This window comes from Leuciscus leuciscus (assembly GCF_965113295.1).
Source record: "Leuciscus leuciscus genome assembly, chromosome: 6".
Taxonomy (NCBI): domain Eukaryota; kingdom Metazoa; phylum Chordata; class Actinopteri; order Cypriniformes; family Leuciscidae; genus Leuciscus; species Leuciscus leuciscus.
In genome coordinates, this window is record NC_138730.1 from 33,166,469 (window position 1) to 33,187,341 (window position 20,873).

Here is a 20,873-nt window from a genome sequence, read left to right on the forward strand (position 1 = left end):
TTAATATTCAGAGCTGAAACCTCAGAATATGAAAAGAATAGTTTACCCAAAAATGAACATTCTGTCATTTATTCATCATTTACAACCCTCTATAGTTGTTCCAAACCTGTATGGCTTTCTTTCATCTGTGCAACACAAAAATGTCTCATGTTGTTTGTTGTGTTGGACCCAACTGACCTTCATTGAATGGAGAGTTGCAATACTCTGACAGAATTCTCATTTGTGGGTGAACTTTCCCTTTAAGAGTCAAAAGTGGAACTGGCACATTCATGTGTTGAACAGCAATAAGAAAGATATGAATCGAAAAATTAACTCGTAATGTTATCTACAAGTTAACTTCTCGATTCATATCTTTCTTACTGCTGGTTTCACTGTCATGGACAATGGAAGCTCCCTCTGGAGTTATTATAGCTACTCCCATAATATCAAACATCTTTTTTGTCCAAATCTCTCTATCCTTTTACCTTGACTTGAGGCAGAATTCTCATTTGGGGAGACCCAACCCCTTTCCTATTTTCCTTGCCACACCCCCATGACAATTTATTGTCCAAACAGCGGTAGAGACTGTGACATTTGAATACATCATATATGCTGCCCACCTCCAACAAAGCATTACTCACAGTGTGACAGCCCTGCTCTGAGTGCTGTTTAAAAGAGCTTGCTCAGACTCATGCACACTCAGTGGGCTTCCAGGCACATGAGGCACGGTGGCTGAGTTACAACATAGAAAAAAAACCCCACAAGGGATCTTAGTGGCTGTGGAACATCTGATTTACTTCAAAATAATCTGATTACATGCAGAGACAGACTAACATACAGACCAGCATTAACATCAGAATGTATGCGCCCGGGGCCGTGTTGGCCCTCTGCCTGCCCTGCTTTTTGAGTGGGAATGTGTTTGGTTATGATTATGGAGAGGAGTATTCTGATTCCTACTATAACGAAATCTCCAATGGTGACCGCCTGCAAAGTAAGTTTTTAAAAATTTATTTCAGAAGTCGCTTCATTTTTATTTATAAATGTGTTTTTGTTTTTTGTACTGAAATTTATATTCTCATTTGACTTCTTAAAATAACTGACAGCATGGCAAATTACTTTAAAATTAAACTAACAGAAATATTGAGTAAATGGGTAGGTGAACAAACACATATATATTCAAGTTAATATTGATAATGTATGAAGGCTACATTTGGTGATATATCTAGTCATCGTTTCTTGTTAATTTTCTTTTCACAATTTTCACAATTTTGCCTCCACCCATCCATTTTAAATGGTCTTGAACTGTGACAACTTAATATTAAAAGTACATATATTTCATGTAGTGGATTTTAAACAGTTTGGCTTTTCACAAGTTTTAATGATCTTACAGAGTTCCAACTTAAAAATTAAAACCACAAATAATCCACATAACCAATCAAATTATGTAGCAAAATACTGTTGTTAATAGTTTTAGATGTGCCATATCACACCACAGGATATGGCAACATTCTAAAATTGTTTTATGTCAACAACCCAAATGTATTTGAATAATTCATCTGTATTAGTAATGCACAGTGATATGAAAGCATAATGTGTCACGGGTCATGACCCCTAGCTTTTAAAAAAGCAAAAGTGTTGGTAGGTTTCATGACATTTGACATTTACATACCTTTCCACTGACGCTCTCTCCTGCAAACCCAAGCCTGGAGCTTGAACTTATTAACCAGAGGATGCTTATGAGCATAAGGTTATTCATTTTCAGAGAACTTGTCTCTGTTATTTAAGTTAGGTGCTGAGGAACAAGCAAATCTGCATTTAGCAATTTTTGAGCCTGCTACACAACCTTCATCTGTGGCCCTAGGAAGAAAGCATGATGACAAATTTATTTAAATAAAAGTACATTTTGTTTAGAATTATTACATGATGTTAGTACCTTTTCGGTCACATACACAAACACAGAGCAGTAAAAATCATGCTCTTTTTTTTACAGCTGGACCTACACAAATTCCCTGTCCGCCTCAAGACCTCTCACGCTGGGACAAACTTTTCATCATGCTGGAGGACTCTCAGATGAAGCAAGACATGCTCATGCAGCAGACTGAAGACATGGTTAAGGCAGAGATGGACACCATATGGAAGGAGCTCCATAAGCTAAACAACAACAAAGCGTGCGTCCAAGCTTCAGAAAACACCTGCAAATGTATAAGTGAACAGATGAACCGCAATCTGAACCAAGCCATGGAGCAGCTCAGAAAGGTTGCAGATATGTATCAAGCCCAAAACAATGAGACGTTACAGCAGCTCATTCAGTTCAGCAGGAGCCAGGCCTCCCGTCTCACCAAACTGGAGAGCAACTCAGTGCTAGGAGCAGGTCTGGGACAAGTGGCCATGAAGTCATTCTCTGCTTATCCAAAGGAACAAGAAGCAAGCAATGTGGATGGCGGGAAACTGGAGAGAGCGCTAATGGCCACCGCTGTAGATCTCCAAAAAGTACATGCCCAGCTGGCCCTTTTCCAAAGAGCAACGGCACACCGCTATCTGCCCTCAGGTAGATGTTTCAACTATACGAAAACAAATGAATGATGATTTCACTGTTTATTATTTTAATTTAATACACTTTGCTAATCCGCAAAGGGCAATTTGGTTTAGGGCATAGGGAACAGACAGGACAGACAGACAAATACAGTAAAAATATCGTGAAATATTATTGCAATTTAAAATGACTGTTTTCTAATTTAATATTATGTAAAAAAAAAAAATATTGTGATGAAAAATTTGTGATGAAGAAATTTTCAGCAGCCATTACTCTAGTCTTCAGTGTCACAAGATTCTTCAGAAATCATTCTAATATGCTGATTTGGTGCTGAAGAAACATTTCTTATTATTATCAATGTTGAAAACAGCTTTTGCAGCTTGATATATTTGTGGAAACCCTTATACATGTTATACGGGCGCATAAAAATGTTCCTAAGTGACAGTAAAGACATTTATAATGTTACAAAAGATTTCCATTTCAAATAAATGCTGTTCTTTTGAACTTTCTGAAACACAAAAATAATAAGCAGCAAAAACATTGTAAACATTGATAAAAAATATAAACATTATTAATTGAAATTATTAATTTATCATCAAAAACACAAAAAAATCATAATGATTCCAAACTTTTGACCGGTCCGGTAGTGTGTTGCCTATATTTAATAGCCTAAAATGTCTAATATATCATTTCTGTGGCCCTGAAAAATAATAAATATATACTTTGCAAATACCTGTCAGTATTTTCATGCTGATTTAATGCAATAATTAATCTTGAATTTTATGCTAACTCTCATTCTCTTTTTTTAAGGCTGTGAAATGGCTTTATTATTCCCAATGCGCTCCAAGCACATCTTTGTAGAAGTAACACCTTCCATGTCCATGTCCCTACAATCATTCACCATCTGTCTATGGGCCAAAGTGACTCAGTCTCTAAATAAAACAGTGATTTTCTCTTATGGAACCAAGAAACAACCTCAAGAGCTCCAGCTTCTCTTGGCAAGGCGCTCGGTGCTCCTCACGGTGGGCGGTGAGACCCATCTAGTGGAAGCTCACAGCGTAGTAACAGATGGACAGTGGGGACACTTCTGTGCAGCTTGGAGCTCGGAGCAGGGGCTGGCCTCTTTGTGGGTGAATGGTGAGAATGTTGCCAGAGAGCATGGAGTAGCCGAGGGGAACGTATTGTCCGGTGACGGGTTCTTTCTGCTCGGGCAAGAGCGCAGCCGGTCGGGTTTCTACAGAGATCTGGACTCATCGGTTGCCTTCACTGGGAAAATGACTGGGGTTAACATGTGGGACCATGTGCTGGAAGCAGAGAGGATTAAAGAGTACGCCAATCACGACGGATCTTGTGATGGCCGCGGGAATGTGATTGGATGGGGTGTTTCAGAGATCATTCCACATGGTGGCGCTCAATATATCAACTGAGACTGCACCAATATTCATCACAATATGTTGTATATTATATTGTATATCATCAATGATTTTATAATTAACTTCTTTTTCATTCCAAATAAAAAGCACTGCTTAAAGGGATAATCTACCCAAAAATTTATTTTACTCACCCTCATGCCATTCCTTGTTCTGTGGAGCACAAAAGAAGATATTTTGATCAATTTCTCATTGTTTTTGTCCAATGAAAATCAATGAGGTGCAACAGACTTTAATGGTATATCAGAAACAGCTGAAATACTCAGCTGAAATAAGTCTTCTTTTGTGCTTCACAGAAGAAAGAAAATCAAGCAGGTTTGGGACAACATGAAGGTGAGTATGATGATAGAATTTTCATTTTTGGGTGAACTCTTGAGAGGATCCTTTTTGACCTTAAAACACGGTACACAAAGCCAATTAAAATAGTTTATATTGTGTAGTATTTTATTTCATTTTAGCACATTAAAGAGTAAATTGCATTAACATGTAAATAAATCAGTTAAATGAGTAAAAAGCTAATAAATTCTAGTGGTGTGGCTCAGTGAGCATAATTTAATGGACTACAAATAGCAGAACTGCTTCTCTGTTGTACCAAATTTACATTTTAATGACTTAAGGTGGGGCAAGTCTGGATTTATTTGCAGCACCGTGTTGGACATGACTTTTTACACTGTACAATAATTCGAAACAGATTTTCCTGTTCTTGTAGTTTAGTAATTTACAATGTTTGCTGCATAGGTGTTGCTCCAACATGACTATTGCCAGTTGGTCCAGTCTGACCACACATACTATAAAATGAACCCAAACAAGGCGTGTGCTCTGAAATTACACCCACATGTGTATGTGTAATGATTGTTACAATGAGCAGTATTTTCCAGTGGTGAGAGAGGTATAAGGTCAGAGCCCTTTATGTTGACTGACCTAACTTTGTCCTGTTAACCTACATGGCAATGTTTCACCAGTATGAAGGCCTAACACATCAATATAAATGCTAATGTATTCACTTGCTGTTTCAGCATTATAATTATGTTTAAAAACATTGCTATTGATTCTAAAGTTTTGTAACATGACAATGGTCTAGTAAAAAAACTAGGTTTTAAAGTAAAGAATCTGTATATAAGATATCTCAAACAATGTTCATAAAAGATGTACATTTATAGAGCTCATAATTATTTGGCAATCCTTACAGATTTACAGTTCACAATTCAAATTATGATGAATTTCAGTTAAGATAGATGAATGCAAAACTGATGTATCTTTACATAATATAAATGTAAAGTATTCCCAAAAAATAGGGCTATATTCCCAAATAGTACCAGCAAAACACAATTTAGGATGGATGTGCTTATTAAAAAGAATCTTTCATGTTTCATTGGGGCACCTTTTCTACTTCTGGCACTTTTATTTCCCAGGAGTTGATTTTTTTTGTGTAAAATTAAGTTTAAAAAAAAATAAAAATTGTAGGACACATTAGAAACTTTACCAACTCCTCAAAAAAACAAAAAAAACAAAAACATGTGTCAACTTTATTGTTTAATCATTGTCCCAAAATAATTGTAGGAGCCCTTTTTTCATGTCAAATTTTGATATCAATGGAAAAAGCTAGGAAAAGACCTATTTCTCAGAAGCAGAATTTGTCATAGTTGGGTAAATTATTTATAGATAATTTATTAATTATTTATAGATAGTACTATAGAAACTAACAAACATAATTTTTGCATTCACATTTGCTCCAATAGCAAAAGAAAAAATGCATAGTGTTTCTATGACTTTCCAAAATATGGGGGAAAAAATATGGAGAAATTGATTGCGTTGGCCAGAGGAGAGAAAGATGTAAAATTCAAGGATGTCATTCCCTCAGCTGTTTTACAAACCCTCACAGCAGTGTTAACTGGTTTTCTGTAATTTAATGCCAAAGTAAGAATACAGAGTAGTGTTATAAATGTACATTAATGTTTTTTGTTTTGTTTTTTTGTTTTATAATATGAAACACCTTGAAATAATTCCAATGTTAATAGCTGTGGAAAAGCATCATCATTTGTGAAAAAGCTCCATAAAGCAGTGAGGTAAAGATCTTTTCTCAAGGGCTTGACTCACAGTTGAATATTAGATATTATATTATATTAAATTGAAAATCTTTAAAGATATGTGAACTGGGTGGTCATGAGAAAGTCTATCAAAATACAGGACAAATCCATGAGTCAAGATAATTTTTTATGAAAGACGTGTTCTTCACTGCATTCACACAATAAAACTGAGAGACGTGACAAAAAAATACAGATGCAAGATAATTGCAATTTACCAGCATAATGTACTCTGAAACACCTGAAATAATAAAAGATAACATTATGAATTATAAAATTCATCCCACAGACAGGAAGCTTTCAGGATCTGTGTGACAGTAATAAGTTGATCAAATACTGATCTGCCATTCATCTCTCCATGCAGGAGATGCTGTTACTGGTGATTTTAGTTACAGTGAGTTGTAATTCTGATTTAATTTATATCTAGATTTTATTTTCACACACCTGTAAAGTTGTAGTGTTTGTAGTCTGAGGTTTTGAGCTCATGAACTTCACAGGTAAGAGTAAAAAGTAGATCTTACACAGTGGGAACATCACATCTGACTGGCTCTCTGATCGACATCCTCATGATCCCAGATAACAGCAGGAAACTGGAAAGAGGTTGCATCAGACCTGGAGTCACGGCTAAAGAGAAAAGACTCAACTATTTTTGCAATAGATGGCACCCATAGCTCTCGTCTATTCACAGTGCGCCTGGCAGGTCGGCGGATCAGCCTTTTAAAAGCTCCTCTGTTCCTGAACTCTACTCTGTGGAGTGGGCTTCTCCTCCTGACCCCAGTACCATGTTCCACAACATCCAGTATAGTCGTGATCAGCCCATGAGACAAAGGACTGCAAAGCACCGTTATCAATTTCACAGCTGCACAACATATATCAAAGAACAATGCGGATGATTTAAGAGGCAACTGTGACAAACATCTGGTTTGATTTGCAAACATGTTAAAAGTTAAATGACAATGGTCTCAGGAGATACCCTTGATACCCTTCTGTTTATTATATAGATCGTCTTATTATATAGACTAATTTTCTAATTTCTGGCTGCAACAAATTAATTAAATTATATTTAATGAGTAGGCCTACATGAAATTCAGATGAAAAGCTTCCATGGTAAGTTTAATAGTTTAAAAGTTAAATGACAAAACTGGTCTCAGCAGATACCCTTGATTCAGTGTGTAAACTTTTAAACTTACCATGGAAGCTTTTCATCTGAATTTCATGTAGGCCTACTCATTAAATATAATTTAATTAATTTGTTGCAGCCAGAAATTAGAAAATTAGTCTATATAATAAGACGATCTATATAATAAACAGAATCTTTATTGTGTGTAATTAAAAATATGTAATTTTGTCAAATTATGCAAATGAGTGAGACAATATAATTGTTTTTACATAAAATGCTAGGAATTAGCCATAGCAATAAAAAAGTAGTTGTATTATATACATTATAGGCTACATTTACATTAATTCCAGTAATGTTTAAAATCGTATTTTATTGAAGCTCCATAAAACGCTATTAAATTACACAACACAATCTGAAGTGTGGTGGAAATTACAGTGTGGTAGCCTACAGATGGTAGGCTAATGACTTTCAGAAAAACATAATAATAAATGTGACCCTGGATCACAAAACCAGTCACAAGTAGCACGGGTATATTTGTGGCAATAGCCAACAATACATTGTATGGGTCAAAAATATCGATTTTTCTATATGGCAAAAATCATTAGGCTATTAAGTAGCCTAAAGATCATGTTCCATGAAGATATTTTGTAAATTTCCTACTGTAAATATATAAAACATGTATTTTTGTGAGTGAATGCAGCATAATTGCGAACATAAATGGACAACTTTAAAGGCGATTTTCTCAATGTTTCGATTTTTTTGCACCGTCAGATTCCAGATTTTCAAATAGTTGTAGGCTATCTCGGCCAAATATTGTCCTATCGTAACAAACCTACATCAATTTAAAAAAGCTTATTTATTCAGCTTTCATGTGATGTATAAATCTAAATTTCATAAAATTGCTCCATGTTACTGGTTTTGTGGTCCAGGGTCACAAATATGTGCACCACTGCACCCATAGGTGAGAAAGCACTCATTTATAAGACCACTGCGTCATCGTTTATGTATTTTGTAGTCTTCGGACCTGTGTAAATGTTGTAGGTGTGCGCACTGGCCTCTGGGTGGCACTGTACTCAAAAGGGAGGAGTTGGCGAGAACAAACTGACTGTAATGACAGTCCTTTGACACGTATGAAAGTTTTGAAAAAGCCAATTCATAGTCATTAGTCGGACTTTTTTCCGTAAGGGAGAAGTAGCCTATAATTAGAGCTAACTTAAAAAGTAGGGTATACGAGAAATTAACGGGTGCGTCCATTAAAGGCACAGCATCGCAAGGGGAAAAAAATAAACAGACGGATCATTGTGGCTCTCCTAAACATTTACGTTACTGAAAAATCGGATGGCACATAGTCTTTACCGTCTACTCAAGAAGAGGAGGAAAAGATGGGGAAAGGAATTTGTTCGAGACGACAGAGAAGAATATTTCAGTCTTTCCTACTTCTCATCTTCGTTTGCGGGACGTTGTGCGCCTTCATGGTCTCATATGAGATGCATAAAGAGCTGAAAAAGACTGAGGCGACGGCTTTGAAGTACCAGCAGCATCAAGAGTCACTTTCTGCGCAGCTGCAAGGTAGAAAATTAATGAAAAGATCCTACAGTGAAGGCACTGTGTATTAGATGTTTGATTAGGGCTTACATGATCGTTTTGAGATGTGCTGCATGCCTCCGGAGATTTCTATTCAAAATGTTTTTGCCTGTTTGTTAATTTATCTTATCCTATCATAATAGTTGGCACATACTAATGGAGTAGATAGCACGCATCAGAACAGCATCAAGATTTTCTTGTGAACAACATTCCTTGAGTATACTTATTAGCTTTCATTTGATGGCAATGCTTTCTGTCTCTTGAGCTTTTGAATGGAGTCCTTTGACAAACATTGGATAACACTATACTGAGGATTTTCACCTCTCTGTGCCAGATTGCAGTTCATAATATATCTGGTGAATGTCATGAAACCTGTCAAGAAATGTCCAGATCACATTTCAGCCCAAAACAAAACAGTAATGAAATATATTGTGCATTGAGAAATTATTTGCAGGACAGTTAAGGCTAATTTAACCCTCTAAAGTTTTCTCATTATTTGTATTAATCTATTACAGTAAGAAATACAGTTTTACTGTATTCAATTAAAGGCAGTAGCCTACAATAATGCTAGTATGATGTATATCTAAAAATATATATTATACGTTAATTATTCCTTATTTTTCATGTTTCACAATTGAGAATGAGATTTTTGCATTACAGTGATGGTTATGGAGTAAAACAATTTGATTAATAATATCACAATAGCAAAAAAAAGGTGCCAGTAAGGTTAATAAAAATATGTTTTTCTCTCCCTTTTCAGTGGTATATGAGCATCATTCTAAACTAGAGAAATCCCTCCAGAAAGAGAGATTCGAGCATAAGAAGGCTGAGGAGGGTAATGTCCTGTTCATTTGCACACTAATTGATTTCCTGATTTACACAAGCCACTTAATCTGTATGCGATTTGATAATGATGATGATAGATAATGAATGATAATGAGTCCAGGTTGTGCTGAATGCAGTGTGCTTCATGTTTGTTTTTAAAAGCCTCTATTGATTGTCAATACATCATAGATTTCCTTGTGTTTAAGCGGGAATCACAGAAGGCCCTCAACAAAGAAAAGGTAATTTAAAGCGTATGGTGTTTTGATTGCTTGCTAAATGATGTGTAAACATGATAGAGCTGAAAGAGCCGTTTCAGCTATCATGGATGCATAATAACTTGCAGTTTTGTTCGACCTAACAGCAAGATTCAACCTATCGACTGAATGCTCTGCAGACAGAGCACCAAATACTGAAGGTGAGATGACATTCATAATGGGAGTTCTTAAAAAGTAATTCTGTAATCCAGTTATGGAATAATTTACGGAATAATTCTTCTTTGGATATCGACTTCTTTTGCATGCAACTAATCAGTCCCAGCATGAAGACTTAAAGATGCAATACTATGAACTTCAAGAGAAGCACCAGAATCAAGGGCAGGATCATGAACGTGTGCTGGATGAGCACAGGCTGGAAATAGACAACTTGCAGAGAGAGAAGGAGGTTGAAATATCCAGACTGAAAGGTAAGCCAGAGTGCTACTCTTATTCTTGTTGATGTATTCAGAGTCATCAGATTTAAGGCTCAGACCAAATCCATCCAGAGTCTTTCATCACCTTTTTTCCTACTTTTAGAGAATGTGTACAACCTTCGCGAGGAGAACAGACAGCTGCGGAAAGCTCATCAGGACATCTACACACAGTTACTTGATGTGCAGGTCAGAGAAACTACAAAGGATTCTGGGATACATTATGTGATTATGGTTTAAAGGGAGCTTGAATTTGCATAAATAATATTGCTATTCAGTTTGTAGTTCTAAACCTTAAAGGGGTCCTATTATGTTATTCCACTTTTTCATATTTAGTTAGTGTGTAATGTTGCTGTTTGAGCATAAAAAAGATCTGCAATGTTACAAAGCTCAAAGACCAATCCAAAGGGAGATATTTTATTTAACAGAATCCCCTTTTCAAGAAGTACAACGATCGGCTTGTTTGGACTACAACGCCCTTTTTCTGGATCTGATGAAATCATGATGTTACTAATTTAAATAATCAGCGCCCACGGAATACGCAAAAAAACAGGATGAGGCCTGTTTGAGCTGCATTAGAGAAGACAGTGTAAGGCTCACGAACTTGTGGTTCATTTATTTTAAACACTGTTCCTGAACATTATAACCCCAAAGTTTATCTGTGTGCTGCACATTTTATAGAGAACAGCTTGTTTTCTGTTGATTTTGTAAGCTCTCACTTTTGTAAGACGGTCCACCGCCTCTTAGGAAAATTAACCATGTTTTTTTTTATCGATTACTGTTTGTATTACCTTAGTTTAAAGACAATTACAAAAACATACCAATCTGAAATGTCCTGTGAAATCCTCTTGTTCAATAACATTGTCAGGGTCTGAATTGGACTTGAATTGGTTTGAAATTGATGCTATCCCTATTCATATTTACACTAGAGAAGAACTCACAATTATGGAGGGGTGGGACATTTCCTGAACACGCGTTTAGCGGTGCCAATCACAACACACTAGGCCAGCTAACCAATCACAGCACATTTTGTATTTTGGAAGGAGGGGCTTTATCGAAATCTGTGTGTTGGAGCCAGACTGGGGAGAGAGGTGCTGTAATAATGTAAAGTATGTTAAAAATAATGCTTTTTTAAAATAAAAAAATCATCAAGCATGAAAACATATTCTAGTACACCCCAGAAACAAAATCAAGACTTTGTAAAAGGGCATAATAGGACCCCTTTAATTCCAGAGGGAACCCATGGCAAATTAGCTTATGGGTTGCCCTACAAATTGTCATCAAGACCGAACATCTCTATTTCTGTGCGGACTACTCCTAATATTCAAGATGGCCATATTGAAATTACACCATTCACCATTTCAGGAACAGCACAAGAACCTGCAAGCTTCAAAAGATCATCTCACACTCACATTAGAAGACCATAAAAATGCACTTGCTGCAGCTCAGGTAACACAGAGTCATGACTACTACTATAAGTTTGCCTGAACCTATTCTAGATATATTGCTTGAAGTACATCATTCTGCTAATGCATGCTGCAACGCTTTAAACAAATACAATAACAAATCGGCATATACTGTAAAAGAACAATTGTATTTTGAAATTGCATTCCAAAATATTGACTTTCCTTATACTAATTCTTAACACTTAATGTATACTGATTGCTATTAATGTAAGAAAGCAATAAAAGTTCTGTCATGACTACTTAGTCATGGATATGACAATGTTGATATGTTTGGTCTTGATCTGCTACGCTGCTGCTGCTGTTGGTTATTGTTGCTGCAGCAGCCCAAGTAAGAGGCTTGCTGATGCCAATACATACACTACACACTGCTGTGAGCAAGTAAGGCATGCTGCTGCTGTTCAATATAGCATACATGCATTACCCGTAACAGATCTACAGTGGGGAGAACAAGTATTTGATACACTATCGATTTTACAAAGCATGTAGAAGTCTGTAATTTTTATCTTAGGTACTCTTCAACTGTGAGTGACGGAATCTAAAACAGAAATCCAGAAAATCGCATTGTATGATTTTTAAGTAATTCATTTGCATTTTATTGCATTTTATTTTACCTGCAAAATCGGCAGTGTATCAAATACTTGTTCTCCCCACTGTATATACAGTGAGGAAAATAAGTATTTGAACACCCTGCTATTTTGCAAGTTCTCCCACCTGGAAATCATGGAGGGGTCTGAAATTGTCATCGTAGGTGCATGTCCACTGTGACCGATATAATCTAAAAAAAAAAATCCAGAAATCACAATGTATGATTTTTTAACTATTTATTTGTATGATACAGCTGCAAATAAGTATTTGAACACCTGAGAAAATCAATGTTAATATTTGGTACAGTAGCCTTTGTTTGCAATTACAGAGGTCAAATGTTTCCTGTAGTTTTTCACCAGGTTTGCACACACTGCAGGAGGGATTTTGGCCCACTCCTCCACACAGATCTTCTCTAGATCAGTCAGGTTTCTGGGCTGTCGCTGAGAAACATGGAGTTTCAGCTCCCTCCAAAGATTCTCTATTGGGTTTAGGTCTGGAGACTGGCTAGGCCACGCCAGAACCTTGATATGCTTCTTACAGAGCCACTCCTTGGTTATCCTGGCTGTGTGCTTCGGGTCATTGTCATGTTGGAAGACCCAGCCTCGACCCATCTTCAATGCTCTAACTGAAGGAAGGAGGTTGTTCCCCAAAATCTCGCAATACATGGCCCCGGTCATCCTCTCCTTAATACAGTGCAGTCGCCCTGTCCCATGTGCAGAAAAACACCCCCAAACCATGCTTCACAGTAGGGATGGTGTTCTTGGGATGGTACTCATCATTCTTCTTCCTCCAAACACGTTTAGTGGAATTATGACCAAAAAGTTATATTTTGGTCTCATCTGACCACATGACTTTCTCCCATGACTCCTCCGGATCATCCAAATGGTCATTGGCAAACTTAAGACGGGCCTTGACATGTGCTGGTTTAAGCAGGGGAACCTTCCGTGCCATGCATGATTTCAAACCATGACGTCTTAGTGTATTACCAACAGTAACCTTGGAAACGGTGGTCCCAGCTCTTTTCAGGTTATTGACCAGCTCCTCCCGTGTAGTTCTGGGCTGATTTCTCACCTTTCTTAGGATCATTGAGACCCCACGAGGTGAGATCTTGCATGGAGCCCCAGTCCGAGGGAGATTGACAGTCATGTTTAGCTTCTTCCATTTTCTAATGATTGCTCCAACAGTGGACCTTTTTTCACCAAGCTGCTTGGCAATTTCCCCGTAGCCCTTTCCAGCCTTGTGGAGGTGTACAATTTTGTCTGTAGTGTCTTTGGACAGCTCTTTGGTCTTGGCCATGTTAGTAGTTGGATTCTTACTGATTGTATGGGGTGGACAGGTGTCTCTATGCAGCTAACAACCTCAAACAGGTGCATCTAATTTAGGATAATAAATGGAGTGGAGGTGGACATTTTAAAGGCAGACTAACAGGTCTTTGAGGGTCAGAATTCTAGCTGATAGACAGGTGTTCAAATACTTATTTGCAGCTGTATCATACAAATAAATAGTTAAAAAATCATATATTGTGATTTCTGGATTTTTTTATTTTGTATTATGTCTCTCACAGTGGACATGCACCTACGATGACAATTTCAGACCCCTCCATGATTTCTAAGTGGGAGAACTTGCAAAATAGCAGGGTGTTCAAATACTTATTTTCCTCACTGTATATATATTACTGAGCCTAAACCTTTGAACCTACTAATGTTCTCATCTCATTTTATGCCTTCTCACCCTACAAAGACAGCGGATGAAATGTGCAGACAGATTTGAAGCTCCTGTCTAGCAATGTCTTTGTGCATGTCTGAAGTCTCATATGGTTAATCTTTTTCTATGCCTCAGGCCACAGGTTCAAGCTGTAAATACTACAGTTGTGTTTCCTCCCTGACAGTTGACCCTGTGTGAGTGATGTATGTTTGCATGCCATTAACATTTTAATACTGTCATTTTGTCTGACTGGATATACTGTGCCACATTCTAATATTTTAACTACTTCAATTATTCTTCCTCACCTTACATTGCTGGTATTATCTCTTCAGTAGCATCAAGTAATATGAAAAAAAAAGAAAAATCATTCTCAAATGAAACCGGGAAATATCTTTTATTAAAAATATTTATGAAGGTTAGAATATATAACATGCAGTTATCTTGCATTATAAATTCAGTACATTTTCTCCTGGGTAGTTTATTTAATTTACGTTTTGAATTATCTCTGTACTGCTGAGTTAGCATCTTTCTCTCATAGCGTCAGGTCTCATACTATTTAACTTTCATTACCCAGTCCATGCATCAGAAAGTATCACATCAGAAATGTTTAATTCCATCCTAATTCAATATTTGAATGAAGCTTCAGGTGGAAGAGCTGACGCGATTAAAAGAGAATCTCAATAAAGCCTCCAGTGCAGGCCAAGCAGCAAAAATTGATAAATTTGCTACTGAACGCACCCACAGCTATATACTGGAGACAGTAGAAAGCCTAAATGAGGAGCTGGAAAATATGCCCATTCAGGTACAGATGGAAATGCAACATACAATGTTAAAAGAATCCCTCATTCATTATTCTGCCTTTCTTTCCTTTTATTTTTAAGAAAGGCTATGGAGTAGCCTACTGTTGACATGAATGTGTGCTGTTCACACTCTCAGGTCACAAATGGATTAGGGCTTAATCCTTTTTTGAAATTATTCTCACTTCCTACTGCAGCTGAAGTATATATTCAAAGGCCATTTGGGCTCGTTTGTCAACTTCAGGATGAGATGACTCATGTAACTTAATAATGTAAATGTGTGACTGTGGCTAATGCAAGTGTCTTATCATCAGGCCACACCACACTTTGGTCATACGGATGTTTCTCCTTTACAGGTGGAAGGATATGAGAAAAATGGAAAAGGGTTATCCCCTCAAGGTGTGTTGGAGATTGAAAATAACAATGCGACCAAAGTGGCAATGAAGCAGCCTCGGAAAATTGATATTTTTGCTGAGGGAAATGGCAAGAAAGAGGAGAGAAGCACATCAAAGGATAGAGGAGGAGAGGATAACGGGGGAAAGGCAGTGCTGGAACATTCCTTATCAAACCCAGAAGAGCTGGGCATTAACCCTCGCAACACGCTAAGCCAAAGCCCAGAGAAACAGACACAGACAGAGCCACTTCACAGAACCAAAGTACACTTTGAGGCTTTGGATACAGTTATTGCTGGTAAGGAAGGATATTTTTTTGTGGCAGGTATTGGCCTTTTCTGATACTGCTGTATTTTATGAAGCTATGGGTTCTAGCACAAAAAAAAAATCTAAAGTGCAACCAAGTTGCAGTTGTATAGCTGAGATTGGAAAACAAAAACAACAATTAATAACCCATTAAAGTATACAGTTATGGTTAGGGTTATATATTATATATACAGTACGTTGCAAGTTTTGATTTCTGCTGAAATACAGGAAATGCTGTGCAATCACATCATGTTATGGCTGGACGAGAAGATGCAAAAGATGTAGAGGACACTCAAAAGCATAACAAGGTGTGTATGATAATGCAGTATGTGTGTTATTATGTATACAGTAATGTCTCTGTCTTTTTTGGATCTGCATTTGCAAATTTTCCTCTGCACTGAGTGTCTTTGCTGTAAGAATTGCATGATCGGAAATTAAAGTGGCCCAAATCAGATTTAAAAAGATCAATGTGTTGATGCTGTTCAGAAATTAGATCTGTGTCACATGCAGAAAGAAAAAAACAGATTTGGACCACTTACACACTGCATGAATGTAGACAAATTGCATGCTGAGTCGTAAATGAATTATTCAATAACATCAAGGCAGTGTGGTGGAAACTATGGCTGTACTTTCTCTGTATTATTTCTTGAAAAGCTCAAATATTTGACATTGAAGTGCAAATTACAATTTCTTTGAAGTTTAAGATTTTTATTAATGACTCATTCTCTCTTAAAACGGCTCCTTTGAACAGGACCTAGGAGAAAAAAACATGAACATTGAGAATGAGGCCAACAACCAGAACGAATATGAATTTGAAGAGGCAGAAGAAGAAACTGAGAACAAGACCAATGCGAACAAGATCAGGCCTGAAGTGGATGAGCAGCTTGTGGTGAGTTTACAAGAAGGGTATAGACAAGCTCATCTTCAATTATTCATGGAACAAAGTCTTTTAGGGACTTTAAGATTTTTTTAAAGGAATTAAAGAAATACTTGTATTCAGCAAGGATCGAAATTGACAGTAAAGACTTTTACATTGTAACAAAAAAAAATATTTAAAGGGGTCATATAATGCCATTTTTGTACAAGCTAATATCATTCTTTAGGGTCTAAATTAAAAGTTTGTAATATACTTTAATTAAAAAGCGTGAAGCGTGCAGCAAGCGATTTGCACAGATTAATATAAATATTAATATAAAGGTTAATAAAACGTTACACTCACTTGTTCTTCTGGAGGTTCAGCAGGAACACAAATAGTTGGTACCGATCCTTTTTTCAGGAGCAGCTTCTTAGCAAAACCAGCTTTATACTGACCCTCGTTTGTAAAGCAGTCTGGTGAGAAATGATTTGCGCAAACATGAAAGGATTGACGTTGATCGTGGGGAATATTCCCTTCGAAAACAAACTCAGCCACTGCGTCTTCAGCGGTTCGGATTTAGGAACATCAAAATGACTGCTGTGTTCGTTATTACACCCAAGAACAGAACACCACAATCACTTAGACGCCATTCTGCTCATAGACAGTGCTCCAGCGTATCACAATGACGCGTGGACTATGATTGACAGCTCGCTCATGAGCGAGGGCGGGTCTGTGTTGAAACGCTGCTGTCAATCAACAATCGTGGGAGGGGCGTCCGACCACGGTCGAACGGCTTGATTTGAGAGGGGAAAACATATAAGAAGATAAAAAAAAAAAAACACTGGATGGATTTTTATCATTTTATGATGGTTGTGTACAGGCACTGCCAACACACATTTCAGTACAATCAGCTTGTAAAAGTGCATGTACCATTATATGACCCCTTTAATAGAAAAAATTATATTTGTTATTTTGAACTTTCTATTCAACAAAGAATCCTGAAAAACTCTATCAGACTTTACACAAAAAATATTAGACAGCATAACTGTTTTCAACATTGATGATAATAATAAGAAATGCTTTGCTTGATTTCTGATGTGACTGAAGACTGGAGTAATGATGATGACAATTCAGCTTTGCCATCACAGGAATAAATTACTTTTAAAAAATATATAAAAATAGAAAAGGTTTATTTGAAATTGTAACAATATTTCAGTATTACTGTTTTTATAGCTGTATTTTAAAGGCAGCCTTGGTGAACATGTTTCAAAAACATAAAAAAAATCTTACCGACCCCAAACTTTAGAATGGAAGTTTGTATCATTTAGATTTTTACATTAAGATTAACTTTGCCGTAATCTAACACACACTTATAAATAACTTCTTATAAATAAGCAAATCTTAAAATGACCATCCATTTTCATACTGTACATGTTGATTTTAGTTTTAATATCATTTTATATTTAAAATAAAAATTAAAATTGTAAACCTGTTGACAAAGTCGCTGTTAGTAGTTGCCACTTGCCAGCAAAATAAGTAAACCCACTGGTATGGAATGATAAGCAGATTACTGATGCACTATATCAATAGGTGGCAGGCAATCCAGAGCCGCAAAAGGACCAGCCGGATGAGCAATATGAGGACGATGTAGAGGATGAGGTGAGGGAATACAGGCATTGATGGACTGGTGTGCTGAGGAACTGATACAAAATGGTACATGAAAAATGACTTGTTCCCATCATCCCCACTGCAACATCCATTAGACTCTTGATGACTCAGTGCATGACAGACAGAAGAGAGCAGGGGAGGAAGAGAGAGAAGATCCCTACAGTGAGCGTAATGGAGCATGGGTCAGCCAAATGCTTAAGAAGTCTTTTCCTATCAATCAATTAGTGAGTGAAAGAATTTTCACTCTGTACTTGCAATGCATAACAATGTATTCAGAATTTACATGCACTATAATGTTAGACAGGGTAAATTGTGCATTTCAAGAACAGAAGATTTTAAATGTCATAAAATAATGAATTGTTTCAGGGCCTTAATAAACTGAATGAAAACCCAGAAGCCGAAACCGATGCCAAGCAGGAGAGCTTCCAAGAAACAGTGATAAAGAGAGGATGAATAAGACCTTAAGGAAAGCAATCAAAAGCATGAGATGTGAACATCACTGCTTCTAGTGTCTACTGAATTTCTTTCCAGTGGCAGAAAACTGAAGTGCAACAACTGTGATCACTTTTTTTTTAAGTGACTACTTGTGCAAGTGCCTTGTACTTTCAAGTACAAAGATTTGTTCAGCATTTATAAATAGTCAAAGCATTGTATCTTCTTGATCTTACTAAGGCGATATGAACTGGCACCCTGGTGAATGAAAACTAAAGTAAACATTCCATATGTCAGAGAATATTTCAATGATTTCTTATAGGCAATTATTATTTATTTTTAAATATTCCCTCAGTTCTGTACTTGAGATTCTTTATATATATATATATATATATATATTAAATATGGGTTAAATTAAATGTTTTTAAATTAATCTTCAGTTATCTTTTACTTAGTAGTAATGTAGTAAGAGATAGAAGTTACATCAAAGAAGTAGTGGAAAAAAAGAAAATACAAACTGTAAATGTTTTTATGCTTTTCAAAGGTTTCTTTTTACTATTTGTACTTTGTCTCACATATTACTTTCATCTGAGATCTTGCACATCTGGACTTTCTCTGTCAAACATAAGAATATTAAATATTAAAGGGCCATTCCACCGAATGGGTGACATTTGCTTTTTGTAACTCTTCAAAATTAAACTTTATTTTTTTATCTTTTTTCAACACTGAATCTAATACTACACATATTTAACTATTCAAAGTGTGTATTGGTCAATCTCAGGCAACTTTATTTAATTTTTTACAAGGTTTCAAAGCAAAAGATGGACGCATGTTTTCTCAGTCCTGTTACCGAAACTCATGTGCCATTTTAAAAGCATGTCAATTAATTCCTTTGTTTTCCCCACAAGAAAGTGTTGGTTAAATGTTCAAAATCACTATATATTAAGGCAAGATGTATTTTAATAAGAAAACACAAAGCCATTTTTTTTTTTTAAAGACAGAAGCCTAAAGTTTATAATTGTTTTTATAATTTAATTTATTAAACAATTGTATAAATGATGGACCAAACAAAACTGATAAAACAGTGGTTTAACATAATTGTTTTAGAAAGAAAAAAATAGTAACAGGAATGAACACTTGGTAACAGGAATGAGTTGTCTATGTGTGTGTATGAGATTTCTGTGTTGAAGTGATGTACTATGTGCTAGTAGTACTTCACAGCGAAGTAGGTGGAGAGAGAGGGAGGGAGGGAGAAAGAGGGAAGTTAAGACAAAAAAGGGAGAAAAGAGAGGGTTGCGGGTGTGTCTTGCTCCTTCCCGTACAGCTTGCCATAGGTGGGTGTTTCTGGCACCTGGGGTTTCTCCATCTTCTACAAAATATAAGAAAGACAAAGACAAAACGTTTAAGTCACTTCGTGGTGGACTGGCTTCCTGGAAGTATGGTGTTCACATTGTAAAACTAATGCTGATGTCTACAATGTAAATATACATTGTTAATACAACCTTAAAACTCATGATTCAGGTGAATAGTATATCAACTAATATTTACAGTATAAAATCAACAAAACAGAGGTGTCTACTCACTCCTGTTATTTTATCTCACTCCTGTTATTTTTCATATAAGTAACAGGACTGAAAGTAACAGGATTGAGTTTTTAAGCAAAAAGTTACCAAAAGTTCATATTTTTAAAATAAACAAATCAAATCTAAGAAATAATTTAGGTAACAGGACAGTATGTTGAGATTGGCCTTCTCAGTCATAGTTTCAATTTCATAAAATATACAGAAATTAAAATGAGAGGACATAAAATGGTCTTCCCATTTACTTCAGAAGATCCAGATGATGCAACTTCCTGTTTAGTTGAAAATGTGTTGTGGAATATTCTAAGTTTTTCAGAGGGGGGATGTGTTAGGGTAACAGGACTGAGTGAAAACCCAGGGACACGACTATGTGTGTATTTTATCTAAAACATTAGATAAAAAAAACATTTTCTCATAAAAAAAACAAACATTTTAAAGCATAGATTGGATATAAAGTAACAACAATGCAAAAAAAACAAAAAAACAATGCGATTTCTGAAGGATTTTAATCATTATATTTCATGGTACAGTTTAGAGATAGAGAGTGGGGACATGCACAAAATGCTATTTTTTTGTGTTCTATGTAGTTTTATTAATGTTTTTAATTATATATTAAAAATTTGTACTTAGCTTAATGTGCAGGACATTTTGCTTAATAATAAAATTTATTTTAGAGTTAATTTTCATACATTTTTATACATATAATGTCCTGGGGACAGAAATGTCACCCTTTCGGTGGAATGGCTCTAAAGCTATACATGAGCTCTAATAGTATTCTATTATTTTAATTAAAAATTATATGGATTTTTTTATGCTTCTCAGTATGAACCTTAATAAATTTGAATAT

At 36.1% G+C, this 20,873-nt stretch overlaps 2 protein-coding genes across 5 annotated transcripts; both read left to right on the forward strand.

Moving 5' to 3' along the window:
- The first annotated feature begins 636 nt into the window (after positions 1-636).
- On the forward strand, positions 637-4,493 carry ptx3b (pentraxin 3, long b). The gene is made up of 3 exons (XM_082171793.1): positions 637-970; positions 1,970-2,527; positions 3,323-4,493. The coding sequence occupies exons 1-3, from the start codon at positions 796-798 to the stop codon at positions 3,937-3,939; spliced, it is 1,350 nt and encodes a 449-aa protein (XP_082027919.1). The 5' UTR covers positions 637-795; the 3' UTR covers positions 3,940-4,493.
- A 3,748-nt stretch (positions 4,494-8,241) lies between these two features.
- Positions 8,242-20,415, forward strand: golim4b (golgi integral membrane protein 4b). 4 transcript variants are annotated; one of them, XM_082172052.1, is made up of 13 exons: positions 8,242-8,715; positions 9,491-9,565; positions 9,718-9,794; positions 9,917-9,970; positions 10,087-10,237; positions 10,347-10,429; positions 11,606-11,689; positions 15,149-15,482; positions 15,719-15,798; positions 16,242-16,379; positions 17,937-18,005; positions 18,110-18,238; positions 18,381-20,415. In XM_082172052.1, the coding sequence occupies exons 1-13, from the start codon at positions 8,529-8,531 to the stop codon at positions 18,465-18,467; spliced, it is 1,548 nt and encodes a 515-aa protein (XP_082028178.1). In that variant the 5' UTR covers positions 8,242-8,528; the 3' UTR covers positions 18,468-20,415. The 4 variants fall into 4 exon arrangements, with proteins under 4 accessions (XP_082028178.1, XP_082028175.1, XP_082028176.1 ...); XM_082172049.1 differs by having other exon boundaries at positions 18,110-20,415; XM_082172050.1 differs by having other exon boundaries at positions 17,937-17,993; positions 18,110-20,415.
- Positions 20,416-20,873: the final 458 nt, after the last annotated feature.

Excerpts from the sequence above, each read along its gene's own strand:
- golim4b (XM_082172049.1), top strand. The coding sequence starts at position 8,529 with ATGGGGAAAGGAATTTGTTCGAGACGACAGAGAAGAATATTTCAGTCT. Across the intron at positions 11,690-15,148 it reads ATGCACTTGCTGCAGCTCAG|GTGGAAGGATATGAGAAAAA; the intron begins GTAACACAGAGT and ends TCTCCTTTACAG. Across the intron at positions 15,799-16,241 it reads ACACTCAAAAGCATAACAAG|GACCTAGGAGAAAAAAACAT; the intron begins GTGTGTATGATA and ends TCCTTTGAACAG.
- ptx3b (XM_082171793.1), top strand. The coding sequence starts at position 796 with ATGCAGAGACAGACTAACATACAGACCAGCATTAACATCAGAATGTAT. Across the intron at positions 971-1,969 it reads CAATGGTGACCGCCTGCAAA|CTGGACCTACACAAATTCCC; the intron begins GTAAGTTTTTAA and ends TTTTTTTTACAG. Across the intron at positions 2,528-3,322 it reads ACACCGCTATCTGCCCTCAG|GCTGTGAAATGGCTTTATTA; the intron begins GTAGATGTTTCA and ends TCTTTTTTTAAG.